General features: G+C 43.7%; 1 protein-coding gene across 1 annotated transcript in view; it reads left to right on the top strand.

Moving 5' to 3' along the window:
- adgrl3.1 (adhesion G protein-coupled receptor L3.1) overlaps window positions 1-20,201 on the top strand; it is a 284,567-nt gene that overhangs the window by 165,973 nt on the left and 98,393 nt on the right. The window contains exons 7-11 of the mRNA XM_082978635.1: window positions 7,457-7,681; window positions 7,779-7,943; window positions 12,174-12,277; window positions 13,532-13,717; window positions 16,260-16,298. Of these exons, the coding sequence (XP_082834761.1) occupies window positions 7,457-7,681; window positions 7,779-7,943; window positions 12,174-12,277; window positions 13,532-13,717; window positions 16,260-16,298 (719 nt within the window). The remainder of the gene's footprint in view (window positions 1-7,456; window positions 7,682-7,778; window positions 7,944-12,173; window positions 12,278-13,531; window positions 13,718-16,259; window positions 16,299-20,201) is intronic.

The raw sequence follows: 20,201 nt of genomic DNA, 5'->3' as shown, positions 1-20,201 counted from the left end.
TAAGAATGTGTTCTTAACTGAATTGTCTAGTTAAATAAAGGTGAAATAAAATAAATATATAAAATTAATAATAAATAAACAGAAGTATCTACATGGCAGACCAATCGGAACTCATCTCTCAGCATGTCCAGCTCAGCCATTATCTCAGCCAATCATGGCTAGTGAGAAGGGTCCTAACTTTTTCTGTGGATAAATCAACTAGGTTCGTAATTTTATCCATTTTATTCGTATTTACAGATGACATACAAGTTTGTTATTAAGGCACATGAAAGTTCACATGTTCAAGAAGACATTTCTGCCCCAAAAAAAACGCTTTTTGATTATTTATTTTTGTGAGTGTGAGGTAGTGACACGGGACATAGTGACGCCTAGTTTCCTGAAATTAGTCACATTTTTCCAGGGTGTTGCATCTGATTCCAAAGGTTTGAATCCAGTGATAGATATTTAATATTTTTTGTTTTAAGCCTATACCAAACCTTAAACTGTACCATTCAGAGTTCATGACTAAACTTAACCTTGAACACTTCAACATTTTATGTTGGGAACAACTTTTGAAACGTTGACGTTTGAGAAACATGGATGCCGTGAGACTGTGAGCGCTGGTAGTATGTGTGTGTATCCGGGTTAGAAACATGGATGCCGTGAGACTGTGAGCGCTGGTAGTATGTGTGTGTATCCGGGTTAGAAACATGGATGCCGTGAGACTGTGAGCGCTGGTAGTATGTGTGTGTATCCGGGTTAGAAACATGGATGCCGTGAGACTGTGAGCGCTGGTAGTATGTGTGTGTATCCGGGTTAGAAACATGGATGCCGTGAGACTGTGAGCGCTGGTAGTATGTGTGTGTATCCGGGTTAGAAACATGGATGCCGTGAGACTGTGAGCGCTGGTAGTATGTGTGTGTATCCGGGTTAGAAACATGGATGCCGTGAGACTGTGAGCGCTGGTAGTATGTGTGTGTATCCGGGTTAGAAACATGGATGCCGTGAGACTGTGAGCGCTGGTAGTATGTGTGTGTATCCGGGTTAGGAAAATGTGGTGCCGGACATTTGAACAGCATTTGAGAAATATACTGAACCCGTATGCATTGAGGTGTGAACCTAATTAGGGCGTCCACCCACGGTTCTCAGAATGACAGAAATCACTTTTAGATGATGGTCATTCATATTAACAGAACATGCAAGTCCAGGATGCAACGAAGTGAGGTCCTACTGAATTCTGATGTGTACTTTGAACATGTTAGAATCACTGTCCACATTATTTACTTTTCCTCAGACAACAAGACGAGTAACGAACAGCAAAATCACTAGCCTATGTCAATCTACTATTCCCCATAGTAGAATATTTTACCTTTTCCATTGGTCAGCTTGTAGAGAAAGTAAATAGCCTATTCCAAACAGACTCTGGGACAGTTGTGGGACGATAGATCCCAAATTCATACAACCAGTAGACCTAGGCTACAATGAAACATTTTTAAAAAGCAATTTGTCTGATGCAACAGATCAGAATGTTTAAAATGTTGATAAACTATTATTTATTCACATTTTAAGAGCAGCAAGGCGTACAAGGCAATAGGCTACGGACGAATGTTCATCCCATAATGCAATTAGCGGTAAAACTGCACAGTCAAAAGCGCACCGCACGTGAAAAATATGTAAATATCCATTAGAAACGTAGAAAGAGGGGAGATGTAATAGGCAACAACTACATGGGTTGCTAATAGGACTAGGATTGTGCCTTGGGCGACTGGACAATGAAAGGAAGTTGATATCAAATAATTGCCTCCACGAATACGGTCTGAAGCGAGTTAAGACATGCCTCATAATATGTAGTAAACATGCTCAGCTTTTTAAACAGTTAAGTAGATGTTTTTAAAAATGCACTCTGCCTCCAGCTCATTGCAAAGTGGTGTGTGGCGCGCTGAGGAAGCCTGCCTTCCGTTTCCTATGTATTTCGCAATTTGCAAATATTAATAATATTAAGATGATATAATTTGCATCTCTCAGACAGATTTTATGTTCAATGGTTCTGTGTTTGTACAGCGCCTTCCAAAAGTATTCATCCCCCTTGGTGTTTTTTCCCTATTTTGTTGCATTACAACCTGTAATTTAAATGTATTTTTATTAGGATTTCATGTAATGGACATACACAAAATAGTCCAAATTGGTGAAGTGAAAAAAATAACTTGTTTAAAAAAAAAATCTAAATAATACAAAAAAACGGAAAAGTGGTGCGTGCATATGTATTCACCCTCTTTGCTATGAAGCCCCTAAATAAGATCTACTGCAACCAATTACCTTCAGAAGTCACATAATTTGTTAAATAAAGTCCACCTGTGTGCAATCTGTATCACATGATCTCAGTATATATACACCTGTTCTGAAAGGCCAAAGAGTCTGCAACACCACTAAGCGTTTACATTTTAGTCATTTAGCAGATGCTCTTATCCAGAGCGACTTACAGTAGTGAATGCATACATTTCATACCCTTTCATGCATTGACATTTTTTTTTTTTGTTGTTGTACTGGCCCCCCATGGGAATCGAACCCACAACCCTGGCGTTGCACACACCAGGCTGGCGTTGCAAACACCATGCTCTACCAACTGAGCCACAGGGAAAACAAGCAAGGGGCACCACCAAGCAAGTGACACCATGAAGACCAAGGAGCTCTCCAAACCGGTCAGGGACAAAGTTGTGAAGAAGTACAGATCAGGGTTGGGTTATACAAAAATATCAGAAACTTTGAACATCCCACGGAGCATCATTAAATCCATAATTTAAAAATGTAAGTAATATGGCACCACAATGCCACATATGGAAGACGGTACTCTGGTCAGATAAGACTAAAATGTAGCTTTATGTCTGGCGCAAACCCAACACCTCTCATCACCCCGAGAATACCATCCCCACAGTGAAGCATGGTGGTGGCAGAATCATGCTGTGGAGCTGTTTTTCATCGGCAGGGACTGGGAAACTGGTCAGAATTGAAGGTTTGATGGATGGTGGTAAATACAGGGAAATTATTGAGGGAAACCTGTTTCAGTCTTCCAGAGATTTGAGACTGATACGGAGGTTCACCTTCCAGCAGGACAATGACCCTAAGCATACTGCTAAAGCAACACTCGAGTGGTTTAAGGGGAAACATTTAAATGTCTTGGAATGGTGTAGTCAAAGCCCAGGCCTAAATCCAATTGAGAATCTGTGGTATGACTTAAAGATTGCAGAACACCAGCAGAAACCATCCAATTTGAAGGAGCTGGAGCAGTTTTGCCTTAAAGAATGGGCAAAAATCCCAGTGGCTAAATGTGCAAAGCTTATAGAGACATACCCCAAGAGACGTGCAGCTGTAATTGCTGCAAAAGGTGGCTCGACAAAGTATTGACTTTGGTGAGGTGAATAGTTATGCACGCTAAAGTTTTTAGTTTTGTCTTATTTCTTGTTTGTTTCACAATAAAAAATATTTTGCATCTTCAAAGTGGTAGGCATGTCAAATGATACAAACCCCCCCAAAAATCTATTTTTATTCCAGGTTGTAAGGCAACAAAATAGGTTAAATGCCAAGGGGGATGAATACTTTCATAAGCCACTGTATGCTGTACGCTTGTGATAAACAGGATACATAATGAATGTACAGTATACACGCGCCAATTTAATTCCACTAAATTATGCAAAATTAACCATTTACTGCAGCGGGCTAAGAGTGATTCTTGGTAGTCTTTAACAAATCTACTTTGAAACAAAAGTATACACCTCACACACATGGTTATGGGCTTAAACATAATAAGACACCTGTATCATGTCAGATATACAGTTGAAATGTATTACATTTACAGTTTGCATCACAGTATTACAGTTTAGTGATGTGGACGCCGAGGAACTTGAAGCCCTCAACCCGCTCCACTATAGCCCCGTCGATGTGAAAGGGGGCGGGCTCGGCACTCCGTTTCCTGTAGTCCACGATCAGCTCCTTTGTCTTGCTCCCTTTGAGGGAGAGGTTGTTGTCCTGGCACCACACTGCCAGGTCTCTGACCTCCTCCCTATAGGCTGCCTCGTCGGCGTTGGTGATCAGGGAATACAGGAGGGGACTAAGCACGTACCCCTGAGGGGTGTGTGTGTGTTTGTGTGCGTCTTACATTAAGGGTGTAAGAGTCTTACGTAAGGGGCGTGGTATGTCATCCTTCAATAAATACAGCCAAGACATCCCTATAAATGTTTTATGAACCTCTTATGTCACGTCAGCGTAGATCTGCACTCCACAAAAACACCTCCTGTGATTACGTGTTTGAGAGATGAGTGTGTGTGTGGGGGGGGCGAGGGGGAGCTTCATGTGTGTAACAGAGAGAGAGGAAGACAGAGAGAAGCAAGAGAGGAAGACTGAGAAAGAGAGATAGGAAGACGAAGAAACGGAAAGAGAGAAAAAGAGAGAAAGAATAAAAAAAACGAGAGAGGGAGACAGAGAGAGAGAGAGAGAGAGAGACAGAGACAGAGAGAGAGAGAGGGGGAGAGAGAGAGGGGGAGGGAGAGAGAGAGAGGGGGAGAGAGAGAGAGAGAGGGGGAGAGAGAGAGAGAGAGAGAGAGAGAGAGAGAGAGAGAGAGAGAGAGAGAGAGAAGGGAATAGAGGTAGTGAGAGAGAAACATCTGTTGTTGTGTCTGAGTGTCTGAGATGTTGATGCTTTTGCTGTGTAATTTACTGCTGTGTTGGGTTGTGTTCCTCCCACCCTCACAAACACACACACATTACCAGTCCATTGTTACAGCAGGGTTTGGGCTTGTATGGGCTCAGACCTGTCAAACCATGGCCTTGTAATGAACTCACTCTGAACAATTATAACACACACACACACACACAGGAAGGGACAGCGGTAAGCGAGCGGTGCTGCCACATGTGATGGATGGTGACATTCCATGGAGAATCTAGCAGAGGGCAGACTGATCACTACAAATAGACTTCGATTTTTTGGTCGATTTGAAAAGGTCCTGAGAACATCGACTACGTACCATAAAAACCCCATGATGCTCGGCGGCGAGGCGCACTTCTCAGACCACTGTGTCACAGCAGTTTACAATGCTCTAACAAGCTGTGAGAATACTTAATAAAAGTTTGTATTTGTATTTATTATGGATCCCCATTAGTTCCTGCCAAGGCAGCAGCTACTCTTCCTGGGGTTTATTATGGATCCCCATTAGTTCCTGCCAAGGCAGCAGCTACTCTTCCTGGGGTTTATTATGGATCCCCATTCGTTCCTCCCAAGGCAGCAGCTACTCTTCCTGGGGTTTATTATGGATCCCCGTTAGTTCCTGCCAAGGCAGCAGCTACTCTTCCTGGGGTTTATTATGGATCCCCATTAGTTCCTGCCAAGGCAGCAGCTACTCTCCTGGGGTTTATTATGGATTTCCTTTAGTTCCTGCCAAGGCAGCAGCTACTCTTCCTGGGGTTTATTATGGATTTCCTTTAGTTCCTGCCAAGGCAGCAGCTATTCTTCCTGGAGTCCGGCAAAATGAAGGCAGTTTATACAATTTTAAAAACATCACAATACATTCATTACAGAATTCACAACACACTAAGTGTGTGCCCTCAGGCCCCTACTCCACTACCACATATCTACAACACAAAATCCTTGTGTGCGTGTGTGTATAGTGCGTATCTTATCATGTGTGTGTATGCATGTGTCTGTGTTTGTGTTACTTCACAGTCCCCGCTGTTCCATAAGGTGTATTTTTGGAATAGTGGAATTTACTTGACGGAAACAGCATGTTGTTTTTAATTATTTGGTTTTAAGCCTTCCCCAAAACCATAGCCCTAATAACCACTCAGAATCAATACCTTAACTAAAAGGGATGATCCACCCCCAGAAATAAAAATCATTAAGCTCCTGTCAATTTGGTGGAAGATGTGCTCAATTTCTATTTATTTAGCTCAGCAAGTCAGTTAAGAACAAATTCTTATTTTCAATGACGGGCTAGGAACAGTGGGTTAACTGCCTTGTTCAGGGGCAGAACAACAGATTTGTACCATGTCAGCTCGGGGATTCAATCTTGTAACCTTTCGGTTACTAGTCCAACACTCTAACCACTAGGCTACCTGCCGCTCCAATTTAAACAGTGTACCAAATTATTAAACTCTGTTTGTCATTCATGTACCATGCCGCAATGCGCTGTGGGAAACAGAGATATTACAGAAAGGAGGAGATAGGAATCCCATTTGGAAGTGAATGGAGAAACGTCCCACCCAACTGACTGTAGACCCATCGCATTCACGTTGTCATGCTGCAACACGCGGTTGCTAAGCTAATCGTCACGCAGTCCCTTCTCAAAGTCACGGTATGAGTCGAGAAACCTGCCTATTTTCCTCGAAATTACGCAATGTCACTATTCCAAAGATATACGATATTACAGAGATCAAGTTAATTATCACACATGTTGGAAAATATTTGCAATGTTGTACTTCTTGTTCACGAAATTCGTGCTAATGTTTGGTATTTGAGCTAGCGCCCAATTGATTCCCATTCAGTCCTTGAAGGAGAGGGGTGGAGTGTAGGGGATAGGGTGTAACCCAGAAGGAGTAGAGGGGTTAGGATGTAACCCAGAAGGGGTGGAGTGTAGGGGATAGGGGTGTAACCCAGAAGGGGTGGAGTGTAGGGGTTAGGGTGTAAACCAGAAGGGGTGGAGTGTAGGGGTTAGGGTGTAAACCAGAAGGGGTGGGGTGTAGGGGTTAGGGTGTAACCCAGAAGGGGTGGAGTGTAGGGGTTAGGGTGTAAACCAGAAGAGGTGGAGTGTAGGGGTTAGGGTGTAACCCAGAAGGGGTGGAGTGTAGGGGTTAGGGTGTAAACCAGAAGAGGTGGAGTGTAGGGGATAGGGTGTAACCCAGAAGGGGTGGAGTGTAGGGGTTAGGGTGTAAACCAGAAGAGGTGGAGTGTAGGGGATAGGGTGTAACCCAGAAGGGGTGGAGTGTAAGGGATAGTGGGTTAGTGTAACCAAGAAGATACCAGTGACAGAATGTTCATTTCATAACCAGCGTTCAATGGTTTCATTAAATTGTGAAAGCCTTTCTCAACTGTCCCCAACTGTTTTTTTTAAACCCCCCCAAAAAACATGTAGTATGTTCCTGTCTTAACAGTTCCACTACAACTTTCTTTATCTATTCCATTGTTTCCTCCACACCAACAAGAACTAGTATATTCTCTTCTTTCTCTAACTCATTTATCTCTCTCTCTCCTTCTCTCTCTCCTTCTCTCTCTCCTTCTCTCTCTCCTCTCTCTCCTTTTCTCTCTCCTTCTCGCTCTCCTTCTCTCTCTCCTTCTCTCTCTCCTTCTCTCTCTCCTTCTCTCTCTCCTTCTCTCTCTCCTTCTCTCCGTTCAGACTTCCTTCTTACTCCACTACAACAGTTCCTTCTTCCCTTGTTTCTCTAATTGGATCATCTCTCTCTCTCTCTCTCGTCTCTCTTTCTCTCCATCCAGACTTCGTTCCTCCAGTCATCCACGGACCTCCCAAAGACCCCTCTTCCTCTTCCTCCACCAGTCGGACCACGACCACCCGGTCTCCTCCCTACTATACCACGGTGCGACCCCTCCTCACCACCTTCCCCGGTCAACGCTCCCGGACAACCACAACTGTTCGGAACCCTGCCGGTGGTGGCGTGGTCGTCCCCGGCGATAACCAGATCCCAGAGATCGTTAACCCCGGTAACGGCCATAACGGAAATGAACACATTCTGTTGAAATGTGTTATCGTATAATTATTGTATATCCAAGCCGTTTTTAACGTGTACATTTCCGGTAGGTAACGGGCGGTTGGTTCCAGCCATGGGTGTTCCCCCTCTGCCTCCGCAGCCCCCGGTCATACCCCCCCAGGACCACTGCTCCCCCAGGGTGACAGCTGAAGTGTCCTGGCCCAGAACCCAGCAGGGACAGATGGCCAAGCAGCCCTGTCCTGTAGGGACACTAGGTAACTACAGCCCTGTCCTGTAGGGACACTAGGTAGCTACAGCCCTGTCCTGTAGGGACACTAGGTAGCTACAGCCCTGTCCTGTAGGGACACTAGGTAACTACAGCCCTGTCCTGGAGGGACACTAGGTAACTACAGCCCTGTCCTGTAGGGACACTAGGTAACTACAGCCCTGTCCTGTAGGGACACTAGGTAACTACAGCCCTGTCCTGTAGGGACACTAGGTAACTACAGCCCGGTCCTGTAGGGTAGTTACAACAGTCAGATATAATACATGTAGTATATTATAGTAATGACATATTTTTGTATATTTGTTTTATATTTGACCTTTATTTAACTAGGCAAGTCATCTCTAACCACTAGGCTACCTGCCTCCCCAACATCTACAGATAAACAGTAGTTACTACAGACAAGCACTAGATGAGACCAGCAGAATCAAGAATTGGGTTCAGGATCAGGGTTATGTTTGAGGTGTTTAAGTCCTTGTAAAAAGGTAGTTGGGATCAGGGTTAGGGTTGAGGTGTTTAAGTCCTTGTAAAAAGGTAGTTGGGATCAGGGTTATGATTGGGGTGTTTAAGTCCTTGTAAAAAGGTAGTTGGGATCAGGGTTAGGGTTGAGGTGTTTAAGTCCTTGTAAAAAGGTAGTTGGGATCAGGGTTATGATTGGGGTGTTTAAGTCCTTGTAAAAAGGTAGTTGGGATCAGGGTTATGTTTGAGGTGTTTAAGTCCTTGTAAAATGGTAGTTGGGATCAGGGTTATGTTTGAGGTGTTTAAGTCCTTGTAAAATGGTAGTTGGGATCAGGGTTATGTTTGAGGTGTTTAAGTCCTTGTAAAATGGTAGTTGGGATCAGGGTTATGTTTGAGGTGTTTAAGTCCTTGTAAAATGGTAGTTGGGATCAGGGTTATGTTTGAGGTGTTTAAGTCCTTGTAAAAAGGTAGTTGGGATCAGGGTTAGGGTTGGGGTGTTTAAGTCCTTGTAAAAAGGTAGTTGGGATCAGGGTTATGATTGGGGTGTTTAAGTCCTTGTAAAAAGGTAGTTGGGATCAGGGTTATGATTGGGGTGTTTAAGTCCTTGTAAAAAGGTAGTTGGGATCAGGGTTATGTTTGAGGTGTTTAAGTCCTTGTAAAATGGTAGTTGGGATCAGGGTTATGTTTGAGGTGTTTAAGTCCTTGTAAAATGGTAGTTGGGATCAGGGTTATGTTTGAGGTGTTTAAGTCCTTGTAAAATGGTAGTTGGGATCAGGGTTATGTTTGAGGTGTTTAAGTCCTTGTAAAATGGTAGTTGGGATCAGGGTTATGTTTGAGGTGTTTAAGTCCTTGTAAAAAGGTAGTTGGGATCAGGGTTAGGGTTGGGGTGTTTAAGTCCTTGTAAAATGGTAGCTGGGATCAGGGTTAGGGTTGAGGTGTTTAAGTCCTTGTAAAATGGTAGTTGGGATCAGGGTTATGTTTGAGGTGTTTAAGTCCTTGTAAAAAGGTAGTTGGGATCAGGGTTAGGGTTGGGGTGTTTAAGTCCTTGTAAAAAGGTAGTTGGGATCAGGGTTATGTTTGCGGTATTTAAGTCCTTGTAAAAAGGTAGTTGGGATCAGGGTTATGTTTGAGGTATTTAAGTCCTTGTAAAAAGGTAGTTGGGATCAGGGTTATGTTTGAGGTATTTAAGTCCTTGTAAAAAGGTAGTTGGGATCAGGGTTATGTTTGAGGTATTTAAGTCCTTGTAAAAAGGTAGTTGGGATCAGGGTTAGGGTTGTCCTAGAAAATAAGGACAATTACACACTCACTGGAAATAGTCTTTCAAAGTTCACGTCATTTCCAGCAGTAAATACTATTTCCACCCAGTACATGTTTTTCATGTTCTAGACAGCAGACAGTGTTTGACTATCACGACACACAGAGCTTCTGTTATTTCAACAAGGAAACAAGTAGGTTTCCGTCTGTGCTTGTCTTTTCTTTAGAGCGTGGGTTGTTCTCTGTTAGAGCCTGGTTTTCAATTATGTTAGAGCGTGGGCTGTTCACTGTTAGAATATGGCTTTTAATTCTCTTAAAGCGTGAGATGTTCTCTGTTAGAGCGTGGGTTGTTCTCTGTTAGAGCGTGAGTTGTTCTCTGTTAGAGCGTGAGTTGTTCTCTGTTAGAGCGTGAGTTGTTCTCTGTTAGAGCGTGAGTTGTTCTCTGTTAGAGTGTGAGTTGTTCTCTGTTAGAGCTTGAGTTGTTCTCTGTTAGAGCGTGAGTTGTTCTCTGTTAGAGCGTGAGTTGTTGTTCTCTGTTAGAGTGTGAGTTGTTCTCTGTTAGAGCTTGAGTTGTTCTCTGTTAGAGTGTGAGTTGTTCTCTGTTAGAGCGTGAGTTGTTCTCTGTTAGAGTGTGAGTTGTTGTTCTCTGTTAGAGTGTGAGTTGTTGTTCTCTGTTAGAGTGTGAGTTGTTGTTCTCTGTTAGAGCGTGAGATGTTCTCTGTTAGAGCCTGAGTTGTTATTCTCTGTTAGAGTGTGAGTTGTTCTCTGTTAGAGTGTGAGTTGTTCTCTGTTAGAGCGTGAGTTGTTGTTCTCTGTTAGAGTGTGAGTTGTTCTCTGTTAGAGCGTGAGTTGTTCTCTGTTAGAGTGTGAGTTGTTCTCTGTTAGAGTGTGAGTTGTTCTCTGTTAGAGCGTGAGTTGTTGTTCTCTGTTAGAGTGTGAGTTGTTCTCTGTTAGAGCGTGAGTTGTTGTTCTCTGTTAGAGCGTGAGTTGTTGTTCTCTGTTAGAGCGTGAGTTGTTGTTCTCTGTTAGAGTGTGAGTTGTTCTCTGTTAGAGCGTGAGTTGTTGTTCTCTGTTAGAGTGTGAGTTGTTCTCTGTTAGAGCGTGAGTTGTTGTTCTCTGTTAGAGTGTGAGTTGTTCTCTGTTAGAGTGTGAGTTGTTCTCTGTTAGAGCGTGAGTTGTTCTCTGTTAGAGTGTGAGTTGTTCTCTGTTAGAGCGTGAGTTGTTGTTCTCTGTTAGAGTGTGAGTTGTTCTCTGTTAGAGCGTGAGTTGTTGTTCTCTGTTAGAGTGTGAGTTGTTCTCTGTTAGAGCGTGAGTTGTTGTTCTCTGTTAGAGTGTGAGTTGTTCTCTGTTAGAGTGTGAGTTGTTCTCTGTTAGAGCGTGAGTTGTTCTCTGTTAGAGTGTGAGTTGTTCTCTGTTAGAGCGTGAGTTGTTCTCTGTTAGAGTGTGAGTTGTTCTCTGTTAGAGTGTGAGTTGTTCTCTGTTAGAGTGTGAGTTGTTCTCTGTTAGAGTGTGAGTTGTTCTCTGTTAGAGCGTGAGTTGTTGTTCTCTGTTAGAGTGTGAGTTGTTCTCTGTTAGAGTGTGAGTTGTTCTCTGTTAGAGCGTGAGTTGTTGTTCTCTGTTAGAGTGTGAGTTGTTCTCTGTTAGAGCGTGAGTTGTTGTTCTCTGTTAGAGTGTGAGTTGTTCTCTGTTAGAGCGTGAGTTGTTCTCTGTTAGAGTGTGAGTTGTTCTCTGTTAGAGTGTGAGTTGTTCTCTGTTAGAGTGTGAGTTGTTCTCTGTTAGAGCGTGAGTTGTTGTTCTCTGTTAGAGTGTGAGTTGTTCTCTGTTAGAGCGTGAGTTGTTGTTCTCTGTTAGAGTGTGAGTTGTTCTCTGTTAGAGCGTGAGTTGTTGTTCTCTGTTAGAGTGTGAGTTGTTCTCTGTTAGAGCGTGAGTTGTGTGATCATGTAGAATAAGAAACATGAACATCATATATAGGTCATGTTAACACTGTAAGAACGTTCATTTCATGTGCCATGACAGGCATACAGGCATATACAGCATTACACTACATCTCATTATGAGAAACAACACACACACACACACACACACACACACACACACACACACACACACACACACACACACACACACACACACACACACACACACACACACACACACACACACACACACACACACACACACACACACACCCTCTTTCTCACACACACAAACACAAATGTGCAGGGACATGTGTGTTAGATTCAGATCAGCAGTTCTTTAACCCCCCATAATGTCCGTCTCTGTCCTCTCCAGTACTAAGGTTGTTAAGTAGAGTATGATCCTACTGTTCAGACTCATGAGTGTGAAACACTGCCCTTTGTCCTGTTAATTATCACACACACACACACGTGCCTGTTCAGTGAACCCCAATCTCCTCCGTACTTCCTGCCTCCCTGCCCACTCTCTGAATGTCAACGCTGTCTTACTGTGTTTGCTAAGCGTGTTGTCTTGGTGTTTGTGTGTCTTCCAGGCGTAGCTACATACGTGTGTGTTGCTCAGCAGGGCTACTGGGATCCCCAAGGCCCCGACCTCAGCAACTGCACGTCTCCCTGGGTCAACCACATCATGCAGAAAGTGAGTGTGACTGCTGGCGGCGGCCATTGCGGCTATGCGGCTCTCCCATTGAAACACACTCTAGGGCGTCCATTAAGGATCTGGACCCAGGGGCAGTTTGTTCTCTCAGTTGCTCATGCATGGAGACACATTGGGGAAGATACTGGGGAAGATTTAGACTGTGTCCCGAATGGCACTAAACAGGGTTCCATTTGGGACGCAGCACTACTGTAGACTAGACAGGGTTGATTCAGAGACTTCCTGTATTGTTTGGCTGTTTGTTAAGCTCAGTTCATGGCTATATGATGTTAAACAGGATAGCTGTTTGATGAGGTTAGTTAAAGATGATAGCTGTTTGATGAGCTCAATTAAAGATGATAGCTGTTTGATGAGCTCAGTTAAAGATGATAGCTGTGTGATGAGCTCAGTTAAAGATGATAGCTGTGTGATGAGCTCAGTTAAAGATGATAGCTGTGTGATGAGCTCAGTTAAAGATGATAGCTGTGTGATGAGCTCAGTTAAAGATGATAGCTGTGTGATGAGCTCAGTTAAAGATGATAGCTGTGTGATGAGCTCAGTTAAAGATGATAGCTGTGTGATGAGCTCAGTTAAAGATGATAGCTGTTTGATGAGCTCAGTTAAAGATGATAGCTGTGTGATGAGCTCAGTTAAAGATGATAGCTGTTTGATGAGCTCAGTTAAAGATGATAGCTGTTTGATGAGCTCAATTAAAGATGATAGCTGTGTGATGAGCTCAGTTAAAGATGATAGCTGTTTGATGAGCTCAGTTAAAGATGATAGCTGTTTGATGAGCTCAGTTAAAGATGATAGCTGTTTGATGAGCTCAGTTAAAGATGAGAGCTGTTTGATGAGCTCAGTTCCTGGTTATATAACGTAAAAGATGATAAAGAGTAAAGATGTACGGTGTAGGACTGAGGAGACTTTAGTTGTTTTAATCACTATCAGTTGGTTTAATCACTATCATTACTATCTGTTGTTTTAATCACTATCAGTTGTTTTAATCACTATCATTACTATCAGTTGTTTTAATCACTATCATTACTATCAGGGTTTTCATTCTTTCTTCCATAACCAGTTGAGGTTTTAACCATCATGACCATCCCTCGTCTTTGTAATAAATACCACTAGTTTTTAGCCCCTACAGTACAGTAGGCCCAAACTGAACATAGTATGAGAACTAGTCTAGGTCTGTGTTGTAACCTCTATGTTCTAACTGTCATCATCTTCATCATCCTCCTCCTCCTCCTCCTCTAGTTGCGTAGCGGCGAGACGGCAGCCGTCGTTGCCAGGGAGCTAGCAGAGCAGACTAAAGGCTTGTTGCGTCCCGGTGACGTCCCCTCTACGGTGAGGGCCATGGCCCAGCTGGTTGACCTGCTGGATGTTCAGCTCAGAAACCTCACCCCCGGGGGCAAGGACAGCGCCGCACGCAGCCTCAACAAGGTACTGCAGGAACAGGGGGGGAAAATACTTTCTACAAGTTCATTTAGATATTGAAGGGACAGGTCACCCAAACTGTAGTTCACACATGGATTGCTGTCTTTCCTTGTGCATTTATTTATTTATTTAACCTTTATTTAACTAGGCAAGTCAGTTAAGGGGCAGAACGACAGAGTTTTACCTTGTCAGCTCAGGGATTTGATCTTGCAACCTTTCGGTTATTAGTCCAACACTCTAAACACTAGGCTACCCCCCTGTCGCCCCATATAATTTGGTTATTTGGGTGACCTATTCCTTCTATTGTTTATTTCTTGGGGTTTTGGGGTTTTATATTTTTTAACTGAATTGTATAGAGTTTCTTATCATTTGTTTCTCAACTACAAGGGACTTTGAATTGTGTTTAAAATGACTTGGGGTGCAGAGCTTTCCTTTTGTCCTTGTCCATCCTCAGACTGTAGAGGTTAGATAACCAGAGGGAGTGTCCTGTAGGATCCAGCATGGTCCTGTTAGGTCACGATGCAGTCAACCAATCAATGATTGTTCTTTCTCTTTTTCTCTACTGACTCTATTGCCCCCTCGCTCTCTCTGTCTCTCTCTCTCTGTCTCTCTCTCTGTCTCTCTCTGTCTCTCTGTCTCTCTGTCGCTCTCTCTCTCTCTGTCTCTCTCTCTGTCTCTCTCTCTCTGTCTCTCTCTCTGTCTCTCTCTGTCTCTCTGTCTCTCTGTCGCTCTCTCTCTCTCTGTCTCTCTCTCTCTCTCTCTCTCTGTCTCTCTCTGTCTCTCTCTCTATGTCTCTCTCTCTCTATGTCTATCTCTCTCTCTGTCTCTCTCTCTCTCTGTCTCTATGTCTCTCTCTGTCTCTCTGTCTCTCTCTCTCTCTCTCTGTCTTTCTCTCTCTGTCTCTCTCTCTATGTCTCTCTCTCTGTCTCTATCTATGTCTCTCTGTCTCTCTCTCTCTCTCTGTCTTTCTCTCTCTGTCTCTCTCTCTATGTCTCTCTCTCTATGTCTCTCTCTCTGTCTCTCTCTATGTCTCTCTGTCTCTCTCTCTGTCTCTCTCTGTCTCTCTCTCTGTCTCTCTCTCTCTCTCTGTCTTTCTCTCTCTGTCTCTCTCTCTATGTCTCTCTCTCTGTCTCTCTCTCTATGTCTCTCTGTCTCTCTCTCTGTCTCTCTCTGTCTCTCTCTCTGTCTCTCTCTTTCTCTCTCTCTGTCTCTCTGTCTCTCTCTCTCTCTCTGTCTCTCTCTCTCTGTCTCTCTCTCTCTTTCACACCCCTGTATAGAGTGTCTTACCCACTAATGCATTTCAAGTGAACTTTACAGTTTCAAAGGTTGATAAGAGAAACGAGGGGTTCACTATTGACCAAATGGACTGAACAGGTTAAACACTTCTGCTTAAATCCTACAAAAGGAGAGAAATATGAGCCTGTTATTTTCATCAATAAACCCAATTAACTGTGTAATTGAATAATATGGCTCATTAGTATGCTAATTATGATTTTGATATTGAAGGTTTCCAATTATTAACATGTGGGTATTATAATTTCAGCTACAACTCTTAATGCCATAGATGTAGAGGACAATATGAGTTTATTTTATTTATCTTTATTTAACTAGGCAAGTTGGTTAAAAACAAAATCTTATTTTCAATGACTGCCTAGGGGAGGGAGATCGATCGGGAGGGAAATAGGGAGGGAGGGAGGAAGGAAGGAAGGAGGGAGGGAGGGAAGGGGGAGGGATAGAGGGATAGAGAAAGGGAGGGAGTGATAGAGGGATAGAGAAAGGGAGAGAAAGGGAGGGAGAGGCAGGGGGAAGGAGAGGCAGGGGGAGGGAGAGGCAGGGGGAAGGAGAGGCAGGGGGAAGGAGAGGCAGGGGGAAGGAGAGGCTGGGGGAAGGAGAGGCAGGGGGAAGGAGAGGCAGGGGGAGGGAGAGGCAGGGGAGGGAGAGGCAGGGGGAGGGAGAGGCAGGGGGGAGAGGCAGGGGGAGGGAGAGGCAGGGGGAAGGAGAGGCAGGGGAAGGAGAGGCAGGGGGAGGGAGAGGCAGGGGGAGGGAGAGGCAGGGGAGGGAGAGGCAGGGGGAGGAGAGGCAGGGGGAAGGAGAGGCAGGGGAAGGAGAGGCAGGGGGAGGGAGAGGCAGGGGGAAGGAGAGGCAGGGGGAAGGAGAGGCAGGGGGAAGGAGAGGCTGGGGGAAGGAGGGGCAGGGGGAGGGAGAGGCAGGGGGAAGGAGAGGCAGGGAGGAGAGGCAGGGGGAAGGAGAGGCAGGGGAAGGAGAGGCAGGGCAGGGGAGAGGAGAGGCAGGAGGAAGGGGGGAGGAGAGGCAGGGCAGGGGGGAGGAGAGGCAGGGCAGGGGGGAGGAGAGGCAGGGCAGGGGAAGGAAGCGTCTTCCTAAATGGCTGTTTTATTTCCCTAATGACTGACTGTTTCATTCACAGAGATCCTATTGAATTAGTGCTCAGTAGAAGTAGTATTGTTTTATATGGAACTCTATGGTGTGATTAATGAACTGTGTGTTGTGTGGTTGTGTGTGGTACTAACCAACCTGTCTGGGTTTACAGCTGCAGAAGAGAGAGAGGTACTGCAGGTTTTTTGTCCAGGTATTTCAGCCTTCCTATCTATCATATTTATTCCCCTCCCTCAACGACAGCATGCCTGCTGCATATTGAAAGCATTGCACGTCAAGGCAGCGCTGTGCATAGAATCATAATTCTATGGCGCTGTGGTTTGGGTTGTCTTATGATTTTTGATTTGATATAAAACCCTTTGAAGAGTGAGTTGATTGACAGAGATATATTTTGGAATGATTCTCTGTATTCCAGAATTGTCCAGTGGTATTCCATGAGGATAGAATCCTCGGCCCTCTGTGATGTCATCATTAGAACTACAGAGAAGGTCCATTAATAGAAGGTGTAATCTGCTCCTCAAAGGGTTCGCTGGAGGTTGTTGATGTTGTGCTGGTTTTTCTGGGCCTTTTATATACACGTTTATTTAAAAATAAGGTGATATCTACAACCTAAAACAGTCCTTTGGCTGAGAACCGTAAGAAAACCCTTGTTGGTTCCAGGTAGAACCATTTTGGTTCCAAGTAGAACTCTTTTGGGTTCCATGTAGAACCCTTTCCACAGATGGTTCTACCTGGAACCAATAAGGGTTTTGTTACGGGGACAGCCGAAGAACCCTTTTGGAACCCTTCATCAAAGCCAATTAATGTTGGATTCCTGTCGACTCTCTGGTTAGATTTGTTTTAATCATCACTACAATGTTAGTGTACATCATTCAGCTGGATGCTAGTTGTACTGTAAGGCATTAATACACCCTGCCATGGCTGGAGGCTGTGTGGTTGGTCTGGGGCCATCTGCTCATGTCATTACATTATTTCCATTACCTTGTTATTTGCTATTTCTGTTCACTTTCTTCTCTGTTAATGTTGTTGATTCATGATGATGCTGTGGACTCTCACTGTCCTCTAGAATCCCTCCTGAGATAACACTCTGTGGCATGTTTCTGGTCCACTAAAATCAAAGTGCACAACATCAAAAGGACCCCAGGGTCCTGCTCCTTGCAAATACTGTGTTACTCTGTCAGGCTTTCTCTCTCTCTCTCTCTCTCTCTCTCTCTCTCTCTCTCTCTCTCTCTCTCTCTCTCTCTCTCTCTCTCTCTCTCTCTCTCTCTCTCTCTCTCTCTCTCTCTCTCTCTCTCTCTCTCTCTCTCTCTCTCTCTCTCTCTCTCTCTCTCTCTCTCTCTCTCTCTCTCTCTCTCTCCCCCTCCCTCCTCCCTCCCTCCCTCCCTCTCTTCCCTCTCTTTCTCTCCTCTCTCTCTCTCTCTCTCTCTCTCTCTCTCTCTCTCTCTCTCTCTCTCTCTCTCTCTTCCCTCTCTCTCTCTCTCTCTCTCTCTCTCTCTCTCTCTCTCTCTCTCTCTCTCTCTCTCTCTCTCTCTCTCTCTCTCTCTCTCTCTCTCTCCCTCCCTCCCTCCCTGACCCTCCCTCCCTCTCTTCCCTCTCTTCCCTCTCTTTCTCTCTCTCTCTCTCTCTCTCTCTCTCTCTCTCTCTCTCTCTCTCTTCCCTCTCTCTCTCACCTCTCTCTCTTCCCTCTCTATTTCTCTCTATCTCTCTCTCTCTTCCCTCTCACTCTCCTCTCACTCACTCACTCTATCTCTCTCTCTTTTTTTTCTCCTGATGCAATCTATTTTTCTCCCTCTCTCTCAAAGTCTAGACGTCAGCACCACTCAGCAGAGTCACATCACACGAGCTGACATACAGAACACACACACACACACACACACACACACACACACACACACACACACACACACACACACACACACACACACACACACACACACACACACACGAAAACATAGATGTGTCAGAATAATGTCAAAGGCTGCCGTTCTCCATTTTGATATTATCATAAAACAACACCTGAGCTGCTTATTAAATATTTGATAAATAGCATCTATAACTTAGATAATAAACCATGTCATATTGTATTAAGACAACCAATGAAGAGTTTCTCAGTCGCCATTGAAATCAAAAGCTCAACAAAACCTTTATACCATTTTTAATAACGCACCTTCTTTAATAGGGCTGGAAATCATCTGTTGCTAATTGGGATATTAATTAGGTACGCTACCAAATGATATCATCACTACCTTCCGACCTTCCTCTGTTACTGAAGAGGTTTTAATTAGGTACGCTACCAAATGATATCATCACTACCTTCCGACCTTCCTCTGTTACTGAAGAGGTTTTAATTAGGTACGCTACCAAATGATATCATCACTACCTTCCGCTGTTACTGAAGAGGTTTTAATTAGGTACGCTACCAAATGATATCATCACTACCTTCCTCTGTTACTGAAGAGGTTTTAATTAGGTACGCTACCAAATGATATCATCACTACCTACCGCTGTTACTGAAGATGTTTTAATTAGGTACGCTACCAAATGATATCATCACTACCTTCCTCTGTTACTGAAGAGGTTTAATTAGGTACGCTACCAAATGATATCATCACTACCTTCCTCTGTTACTGAAGAGGTTTTAATTAGGTACGCTACCAAATGATATCATCACTACCTTCCTCTGTTACTGAAGAGGTTTTAATTAGGTACGCTACCAAATGATATCATCACTACCTTCCTCTGTTACTGAAGAGGTTTTAATTAGGTACGCTACCAAATGATATCATCACTACCTTCCTCTGTTACTGAAGAGGTTTTAATTAGGTACGCTACCAAATGATATCATCACTACCTTCCTCTGTTACTGAAGAGGTTTTAATTAGGCACGCTACCAAATGATATCATCACTACCTTCCTCTGTTACTGAAGAGGTTTTAATTAGGTACGCTACCAAATGATATCATCACTACCTTCCTCTGTTACTGAAGAGGTTTTAATTAGGTACGCTACCAAATGATATCATCACTACCTTCCTCTGTTACTGAAGAGGTTTTAATTAGGTACGCTACCAAATGATATCATCACTACCTTCCTCTGTTACTGAAGAGGTTTTAATTAGGTACGCTACCAAATGATATCATCACTACCTTCCTCTGTTACTGAAGATGTTTTAATTAGGTACGCTACCAAATGATATCATCACTACCTTCCTCTGTTACTGAAGAGGTTTTAATTAGGCATGTACGCATGCATAAACACATCGATTCTCTGATTGGAGATTTTAGGGGCCCTAAGCTAAATGTTGTTGGGGGACACACTCACCTCGAAGGCCAAAATATTTGAGTGCCCCCCCCCCCCCCTCCCCCTTGACAGTGGAGAGAAAAGTTTTAGATATATTTGCCTGCAATTCTACACATTTTGGGGCGTAGGGAAAATGTATAATTGTATAGCTATTTTTTTTATTTTATTTATTTATTTCACCGTTATTTAACCAGGTAGGCCAGTTGAGAACAACTTCTCATTTACAACTGCGACCTGGCCAAGATAAAGCAAAGCAGTGCAACACAAACAACAACACGGAGTTACACATGGAATAAACAAATGTACAGTCAATAACACAATAGAAAGAAATCTATATACGGTGTACGCAAATGAGGTAAGATTAGGGAGGTAAGGCAACTCTCCTGTAATTCTACACATTTTGACATGGGTTATAGAGAAAATGTGTAATTCTATAGCTACTCTCCTGTAATTCTACACATTTTGACATGGGGCGTAGAGAAAATGTGTGATTGTATAGCTACTCTCCTGTAATTCTACACATTTTGACATGGGTTGTAGAGAAAATGTGTAATTCTATAGCTACTCTCCTGTAATTCTACACATTTTGACATGGGGCGTAGAGAAAATGTGTAATTCTGTAGCTACTCTCCTGTAATTCTACACATTTTGACATGGGTTGTAGAGAAAATGTGTAATTGTATAGCTACTCCTGTAATTCTACACATTTTGACATGGGTTGTAGAGAAAATGTGTAATTGTATAGCTACTCCTGTAATTCTACACATTTTGACATGGGTTGTCGAGAAAATGTGTA

The sequence above is a fragment of the Salmo salar genome, chromosome 08 (assembly GCF_965601325.2).
Source record: "Salmo salar chromosome 08, fSalSal1, whole genome shotgun sequence".
NCBI classification, from domain to species: Eukaryota; Metazoa; Chordata; class Actinopteri; order Salmoniformes; family Salmonidae; genus Salmo; species Salmo salar.
The sequence above is the reverse complement of the archived record's forward strand: the minus strand, read 5'-3'. Positions and strand labels throughout refer to the sequence as shown.